Here is a 9,025-nt window from a genome sequence, read left to right on the forward strand (position 1 = left end):
CTTACAAAAAGATGATCACTTTAAGGATTCTAAGGCTGTTGGGAGTTGTGTGCCAGGAAAGGGGACGAAGACTAAATATATATTTTACAAGTTCACACAGTCCATTGGTCTAAACTGGTTACATGTTTTCAAGTGGTTTGTAAGGAAGGCAGGGGGACGATCGGGGTACAGAGGGCACACTTGGTGAGCATGAACTTGTCTGCACAGCAGCTCTCACCCCGGGGTTTCCCTGGCGTTTTGGGAGGCGGCAGCGTGTGGCCATGGCGGACACCCTCTTCATTAGTACCTTGCTGTGGGCTGGTGTCCACTGTCTGGCCTCCAGGAGTCAGCCCACCTATGGAAGGTAGTGACATGCATTGATATAAAAGCAAGCCAGGCATGGTGTCTCACACCTCTAATGCTAGTACTCTGGGAGGCTCAGGCAGAAGGATTACTTGAGGCCAAGAGTTCAAGACCAGCCTGGGCAGCATAGCAAGATCCTGTACTTGGGTGGGCGAGAGCGGCTCTGAGACCTCGGAGGCCCTGAGCCGAGACCCTGAGACACTCGTGGGCTACAGCATGGTGGGCTGCCAGCGAGCCATGATGGCCAACCGGCTCTCCTTCTTCTTTGACTTCAGAGGGCCCAGCATCGCCCTGGACATGGCCTGCTCCTCCAGCCTGATGGCCCTGCAGAACACCTACCAGGCCATCCACAGCGGGCAGTGCCCTGCCACCATCGTGGGGGGCATCAACATCCTGTTGAAGCCCAACACCTCTGTGCAGTTCTTGAGGTTGGGGATGCTCAGCCCCGAGGGCACCTGCAAGGCCTTCGACGCAGCGGGGAACGGGTACTGCCGCTCGGAGGGTGTGGTGGCCGTCCTGCTGACCAAGAAGTCCCTGGCCTGGCGGGTGTATGCCACCATCCTGAACGCCGGCACCAATACAGATGGCTTCAAGGAGCAAGGCGTGACCTTCCCTTCAGGGGATATCCAGGAGCAGCTCATCCGTTCGTTGTACCAGTCAGCCGGAGTGGCCCCTGAGTCATTTGAGTACATCGAAGCCCACGGCACAGGCACCAAGGTGGGCAACCCCCAGGAGCTGAATGGCATCACCCGAGCCCTGTGCACCACCCGCCAGGAGCCGCTGCTCATCTGCTCCACCAAGTCCAACATGGGGCACCCGGAGCCAGTCTCGGGGCTGGCAGCCCTGGCCAAGGTGTTGCTGTCCCTGGAGCACGGGCTCTGGGCCCCCAACCTGCACTTCCACAGCCCCAGCCCTGAGATCCCAGTGCTGTTGGATGGGCGGCTGCAAGTGGTGGCCCAGCCCCTGCCCGTCTGTGGCGGCAACGTCGGCATCAATTCCTTTGGCTTCAGGGGCTCCAAGGTGCACGTCTTCCTGAGGCCCAACACGCAGCTGCCCCCGGCACCCACCCCACATGCCACCCTGCCCCGTTTGCTGCGGGCCAGCGGACGCACCCCCGAGGCCATGCAGAAGCTGCTGGAGCAGGGCCTCCAGCACAGCCAGGACTTGGCTTTCCTGAGCATGCTGAACGACATCGCGGCGGTCCCCACCACCGCCATGCCCTTCCATGGCTATGCTGTGCTGGGTGGTGAGTGCGGTGGCCCAGAGGTGCAGCAGGTGCCCACTGGCGAGCGCCCGCTCTGGTTCATCTGCTCTGGGATGGGCACACAGTGGTGCAGGATGGGGCTGAGCCTCATGCACCTGGACTGCTTCCGAGATTCCATCCTGCGCTCCGATGAGGCTGTGAAGCCGTTTGGCCTGAAGGTGTCACAGCTGCTGCTGAGCACAGACGAGAGCACCTTTGATGACATCGTCCATGCCTTCGTGAGCCTGACCGCCATCCAGATAGGCCTCATAGACCTGCTGAGCTGCATGGGGCTGAGGCCAGACGGCATCATTGGCCACTCCCTGGGGGAGGTGGCCTGTGGCTACGCCGACGGCTGCCTGTCCCAGGAGGAGGCCGTCCTCGCTACCTACTGGAGGGGACAGTGCATCAAAGAAGCCCATCTCCTGCCGGGCGCCATGGCAGCCGTGGGCTTGTCCTGGGAGGAGTGTAAACAGTGCTGCCCCCCGGGCGTGGTGCCCGCCTGCCACAACTCCAAGGACACAGTCACCATCTCGGGACCTCAGGCCCTGGTGTTTGAGTTCGTGGAGCAGCTGAGGAAGGAGGGTGTGTTTGCCAAGGAGGTGCGGACCGGCAGTATGGCCTTCCACTCCTACTTCATGGAGGCCATCGCACCCCCACTGCTGCAGGCGCTCAAGAAGGTGATCCGGGAGCCGAAGCCACGTTCAGCCCGCTGGCTCAGCACCTCTATCCCTGAGGCCCAGTGGCACAGCAGCCTGGCACGCACGTCCTCCGCCGAGTACAACGTCAACAACCTGGTGAGCCCTGTGCTGTTCCAGGAGGCCCTGTGGCACATGCCTGAGCACGCAGTGGTGCTGGAGATCCCGCCCCATGCCCTGCTGCAGGCTGTCCTGAAGCGTGGCCTGAAGCTGAGCTGCACCATCATCCCCCTGATGAAGAAGGATCACAGGGACAACCTGGAGTTCTTCCTTGCCGGCATCGGCAGGCTAAACCTCTCAGGCATCGACGCCAACCCCAATGCCTTGTTCCCACCTGTGGAGTTCCCAGCTCCCCGAGGAACCCCCCTCATCTCTCCACTCATCAAGTGGGACCACAGCCTGGCCTGGGATGTGCCGGCCGCCGAGGACTTCCCCAATGGCTCTGGTTCCCCCTCAGCTGCCGTCTACAACATCGACACCAGCTCCGAGTCTCCTGACCGCTACCTGGTGGACCACACCCTCGACGGTCCCATCATCTTCCCCGCCACTGGCTACCCGAGCATAGTGTGGAAGACGCTGGGCCGCGCCCTGGGCCTGGCCATCGAGCAGCTGCCCGTGGTGTTTGAGGACGTGGTGCTGCACCAGGCCACCATCCTGCCCAAGACTGGGACCGTGTCTCTGGAGGTACGGCTCCTGGAGGCCTCCTGCACCTTTGAGGTGTCAGAGAACGGCAACCTGATAGTGAGTGGGAAGGTGTACCAGTGGGATGACCCTGACCCCAGGCTCTTCGACCACCTGGAAAGCCCCACCCCCAACCCCGCGGAGCCCCTCTTCCTGGCCCAGGCTGAAGTTTACAGGGAGCTGCGTCTGTGCGGCTACAACTACAGCCCTCACTGCCAGGGCACCCTGGAGGCCAGCCTGGAAGGTGACTCGGGGAGGCTGCTGTGGAAGGATAACTGGGTGAGCTTCATGGACACCATGCTGCAGATGTCCATCCTGGGCTCGGCCAAGCATGGCCTGCACCTGCCCACCCGCATCATCACCGTCCACATTGACCCTGCCACTCACAGGTAGAAACTGTACACGCTGCAGGACAAGGCCCAAGTGGCTGACGTGGTGGTGAGCAGGTGGCTGAGTGTCACAGTGGCCGGAGGCGTCCACATCTCCCAGCTCCACACTGAGTTGGCCCTGTGGCGGCAGCAGGAGCAGCAGGTGCCCATCCTAGAGTTTTGCTTCACTCCCCACATGGAGGAGGGGTGCCTGTCTGAGCGTGCTGCCCTGCAGGAGGAGCTGCAACTGTGCAACGGGCTGGCACAGGCACTGCAGACCAAGGTGACCCAGCAGGGGCAGAAGATGGCGGTGCCCGGACTGCATGGGGCCCGGGTCCCCCAGGACCCCTCACAGCAGGAACTGCCCCGGCTGTTGTGGGCTGCATGCAGGCTTCAGCTCAATGGGAACCTGCAGCTGGAGCTGGCGCAGGTGCTGGCCCAGGAGAGGCCCAAGCTGCCAGAGGACCCTCTGCTCAGCGGCCTCCTGGACTCCCCAGCACTCAAGGCCTGCCTGGACGCTGCCTTGGAGAACATGCCCAGCCCGAAGATGAAGGTGGTGGAGGTGCTGGCTGGCCACAGTCACCTGTATTCCCGCATCCCAGGCCTGCTCAGCCCCCATCCCCTGCTGCAGCTGAGCTACACGGCCACCGACTGCCACCCCCAGGCCCTGGAGGCTGCCCAGGACGAGCTGCAGCAGCATGACGTTGCCCAGGGCCAGTGGGACCCCGTAGACCCTGCCCCCAGCGCCCTGGGCAGCGCTGACCTCCTGGTGTGCAACTGTGCTGTGGCTGCCCTCGGGGACCTGGCCTCAGCTCTCAGCAACATGGTGGCTGCCCTGAGAGAAGGGGGCTTCCTGCTACTGCACACACTGCTCTGGGGGCACCCCCTTGGGGACACCATGGCCTTCCTCACCTCCACTGAGCCGCAGTACAGCCAGGGCATCCTGAGCCAGGACGCGTGGGAGAGCCTCTTCTCCAGGGTGTCGCTGCGTCTGGTGGGCCTGAAGAAGTCCTTCTACAGCTCCACACTCTTCCTGTGCCGCGGCCTGCCCCGCAGGACAGCACCATCTTCCTGCCCGTGCAGGACACCAGCTTCTGCTTGGTGGAGTCTCTGAAGGGCATCCTGGCTGACAAAGACTCCTCCCGGCCTGTGTGGCTGAAGGCCATCAACTGTGCCACCTCGGGCGTGGTGAGCTTGGTGAACTGTCTCCGCCAAGAGCCCGGCGGGCACCGCCTTCGGTGTGTGCTGCTCTCCAACCTTAGCAGCACCTCCTGCGTCCAGGAGGTGGACCCGGGCTTCGCCGAACTGCAGAAGGTGTTGCAGGGAGATCTGGTGATGAACGTCTACTGCGACGGGGCCTGGGGGGCCTTCCGCCACTTCCTGCTGGAGGAGGACAAGCCTGAGGAGCCGACGGCATACGCCTTTGTGACCACCCTCACCCGGGGGGACCTGTCCTCCATCTGCTGGGTCTGCTTCTCGCTGCGCCATGCCCAGCCCACCCGCCCTGGCACCAGCTCTGCACAGTCTACTATGCCTCCCTCAACTTCCACGACATCATGCTGGCCACTGGCAAGCTGTCCCCTGATGCCATCCCAGGGAAGTGGACCTCCCAGGACAACCTGCTAGGCATGGAGTTCTCGGGCCGAGACGCCAGCGGCAAGAGTGTGATGGGACTGGTGCCTGCCGAGGGCCTGGCCACCTCTGTCCTGCTGTCACCGGACATTCTCTGGGATGTGCCCTCCAACTGGACCCTGGAGGAGGTGGCCTCAGTGCCTGTCGTCTGCAGCACGGCCTACTACGCACTGGTGGTGCGCGGGCGGGTGCGGCCCGGGGAGACGGTGCTCATCCACTCGGGCTCGGGCGGCGTGGGCCAGGCCACCATCGCCCTCAGTCTGGGCTGCCGCGTCTTCACCACCGTGGGGTCGGCTGAGAAGCGGGCGTACCTTCAGGCCAGGTTCCCCCAGCTCGACAGCACCAGCTTCGCCAACTCCCGGGACACGTCCTTCGAGCAGCATGTGCTGTGGCACACGGGCGGGAAGGGCGTTGACCTGTTCTTGAACTCTTTGGCGGAAGAGAAGCTGCAGGCCAGCGTGAGGTGCTTGGCTATGCACGGTCGCTTCCTGGAAATTGGCAAATTCGACCTTTCTCAGAACCACCCACTTGGCATGGCCATCTTCCTAAAGAACGTGACATTCCACGGGATCCTGCTGGATGCGTTCTTCAACGAGAGCAGTGCTGACTGGCGGAAGGTGTCGGCGCTTGTGCAGGCCGGTATCCGGGATGGGGTGGTCCGGCCCCTCAAGTGCACGGTGTTCCCCGGGGCCCAGGTGGAGGACGCCTTCCGCTACATGGCCCAAGGGAAGCACATTGGCAAAGTCGTCGTGCAGGTGCTTGCGGAGGAGTCGGAGGCAGTGCTGAAGGGGGCCAAACCCAAGCTGATGTCGGCCATCTCCAAGACCTTCTGCCCGGCCCACAAGAGCTACGTCATCACTGGTGGTCTGGGTGGCTTCGCCTGGAGTTGGCGCAGTGGCTGATACAGCGCGGGGTGCAGAAGCTCGTGTTGACCTCTCGCTCCGGGATCCGGACAGGCTACCAGGCCAAGCAGGTCCGCCGGTGGAGGCGCCAGGACGTACAGGTTCAGGTGTCCACCAGCAACATCAGCTCATTGGAGGGGGCCCAGGGCCTCATTGCCGAGGCGGCGCAGCTTGGGCCCGTGGGCGGCGTCTTCAACCTGGCTATGGTCTTAAGAGACGCCATGCTGGAGAACCAGATCCCAGAGTTCTTCCAGGACGTCTGCAAGCCCAAGTACAGAGGCACCCTGAACCTGGACAGGGTGACCCGAGAGGCGTGCCCTGAGCTGGACTACCTTGTGGTCTTCTCCTCTGTGAGCTCCGGACGCGGCAATGCGGGACAGAGCAACTACGGCTTTGCCAATTCCGCCATGGAGCGCATCTGTGAGAAACGCCGGCACGAAGGCCTCCCAGGCCTGGCCGTGCAGTGGGGCGCCATCGGCGACGTGGGCCTTTTGGCGGAGATGACGAGCATCAACGACACGGTCATCAGTGGCACGCTGCCCCAGCGCATGGCCTCCTGCCTGGAGGTGCTGGACCTCCTCCTGAACCAGCCCCACATGGGCCTGAGCAGCTTCGTGCTGGTTGAGAAGGCTGCGGCCTACGGGGACAGGGACAGCCAGCAGGACCTGGTGGAGGCCGTGGCACACATCCTGGGCATCCGCGACTTGGCTGCTGTCAACCTGGACAGCTCACTGGCGGACCTGGGCCTGGACTCGCTCATGAGCGTGGAGGTGCGTCAGACGCTGGAGCGTGAGCTCAACCTGGTGCTGTCCGTGCGCGATGTGCGGCAGCTCACGCTCTGGAAACTGCAGGAGCTGTCCTCAAAGGCGGATGCAGCCAACGAGCTGGCATCCCCCACGCCCAAGGAGGATGGTCTGGCCCAGCAGCAGACTCAGCTGAACCTGCGCTCCCTGCTGGTGAACCCGGAGGGCCCCACCCTGATGCGGCTCAACTCGTTGCAGAGCTCGGAGCGGCCCCTGTTCCTGGTGCACCCAATCGATGGCTCCACCACCGTGTTCCACAGCCTGGCCTCCCGGCTCAGCATCCCCACCTATGGCCTGCAGTGTACCCGAGCTGCGCCCCTCGACAGCATCCACAGCCTGGCTGCCTACTACATCGACTGCATCAGGCAGGTGCAGCCCGAGGGCCCCTACCGCGTGGCCGGCTACTCCTACGGGGCCTGCGTGGCCTTTGAAATGTGCTTCCAGCTGCAGGCCCAGCAGAGCCCGGCCCCCACCCACAACAGCCTCTTCCTGTTCGACGGCTCGCCCACCTACGTACTGGCCTACACCCAGAGCTACAGGGTGAAGCTGACCCCAGGCTGTGAGGCTGAGGCCGAGACGGAGGCCATATGCTTCTTCGTGCAGCAGTTCACGGACATGGAGCACAACACGGTGCTGGAGGCGCTGCTGCCGCTGAAGGGCCTGGAGGAGCGTGTGGCAGCCGCCGTGGACCTGATCTTCAAGAGCCACCAGGGCCTGGACCGCCAGGAGCTGAGCTTCGCGGCCCTGTCCTTCTACTACAAGCTGCGTGCTGCTGAGCAGTACACACCCAAGGCCAAGTACCATGGCAACGTGATGCTACTGCGCGCCAAGATGGGTGGCGCCTACGGCGAGGACCTGGGCGCGGACTACAACCTCTCCCAGGTGCGCAAGGGGCCTGACGGGAACGGGGACGGGGATAGGAGTGGGGTGGGGCGGCAGCTGATCGCATCCCCTGCAGGTATGCGATGGGAAAGTATCTGTCCACGTCATCGAGGCGACCACTGCACGCTGCTGGAGGGCAGCGGCCTGGAGTCCATCGTCAGCATCATCCACAGCTCCCTGGCTGAGCCACGCGTGAGCGTGCGGGAGGGCTAGGCCCGTGCCCCCGCCTGCCACCGGAGGCCACTCCACCATCCCCACCCCACCCCACCCCACCCCCGCCATGCAACGGGATTGGAAGGGTCCTGCCGGTGGGACCCTGTCCGGCACAGTGCCACTGCCCCCCGAGGCTGCTAGACGTAGGTGTTAGGCATGTCCCACCCACCCGTCGCCTCCCACAGCACCTTGGGGCCACCAGAGCTGCCGACTTGGAGACTCCCGGTCTGTGAAGAGCCGGTGGTGCCCGCAGGAACCGGGCGGGGCCTTGTGCGCCCGTGGGGTCTGTGCTTGGTCTTTCTGCGCTTGGATTTGCATATTTATTGCATTGCTGGTAGAGACCCCCAGGCTTGTCCACCTGCTAAGACTCCTCAGGCAGCGTGTGGGTCCCGCACTCTGCCCCCATTTCCCCTATGTCCCCTGCGGGCGCGGGCAGCCACCCAGGCCTGCTGGCTGCAGCCCCCTCTCGGCCAGGCATTGGCTTAGCCCGCTGAGTGGGAGGTCGTGGGCCAGTCCCCGAGGAGCTGGGCCCCTGCACAGGCACACACTGCCTGGCCACACCCATGATGCAGGGCTGCCTCCAACCCTGCGGACCGCGCCGGGCACCAACTCCGTGTTTGGTGTTTGTCTGTGTTTGTTTTTCAAGAAATGATTCAAATTGCTGCTTGGATTTTGAAATTTACTGTAACTGTCAGTGTACACGTCTGGACCCCGTTTCGTTTTTACACCAATTTGGTAAAAATGCTGCTCTCAGCCTCCCACAATTAAACCGCATGTGATCTCTCAAAAAAAAAAAAAAGATCCTGTACTAAAAAAATAAAAAAATAAGGCTGGGCACGGTGGCTCACACCTGTAATCCCAGCACTTTGGGAGGCTGAGACGGGAGGATCACGAGGTCAGAGGATGGAGAACATCCTGGCTAACACGGTGAAACTCCGTCTCTACTAATAATACAAAAAATTAGCCGGGTGTGGTGGCACACGCCTATAGTCCCAACTATTTGGGAGGCTGAGGCAGGATAATTGCCTGAACCTGGGAGGCAGAGGTTGCAGTGAGCCGAGATTGCAGCACTGCACTCCAACCTGGGTGACAGAGCGAGACTCTGTCTCAAAAAATAAATAAAGAAAGCAAGAAAGAAAAGAAAGAAATAAAAAACTTACCCAGGTGTAGTGGTGTATACCTGCAGTCCCAGCTACTTGGGAGCATGGCTTGGGACCAGGAGTTGGAGGCTGCAGTGAGCCATGATTGCACCAGTGCACTC

At 62.5% G+C, this 9,025-nt stretch overlaps 1 protein-coding gene across 1 annotated transcript; it reads left to right on the forward strand.

The window, feature by feature from the left end:
• The first annotated feature begins 260 nt into the window (after nucleotides 1–260).
• On the forward strand, nucleotides 261–7,764 carry LOC100596750 (fatty acid synthase-like). Its single transcript, XM_030795606.1, is given in 7 exon segments — nucleotides 261–343; nucleotides 468–4,369; nucleotides 4,372–4,839; nucleotides 4,842–5,840; nucleotides 5,843–7,551; nucleotides 7,628–7,658; nucleotides 7,661–7,764. Coding segments are annotated over 7 exon segments (7,296 nt in total).
• Nucleotides 7,765–9,025: the final 1,261 nt, after the last annotated feature.

This window comes from Nomascus leucogenys, chromosome 17 (assembly GCF_006542625.1).
Source record: "Nomascus leucogenys isolate Asia chromosome 17, Asia_NLE_v1, whole genome shotgun sequence".
Classification (NCBI taxonomy): Eukaryota; Metazoa; Chordata; class Mammalia; order Primates; family Hylobatidae; genus Nomascus; species Nomascus leucogenys.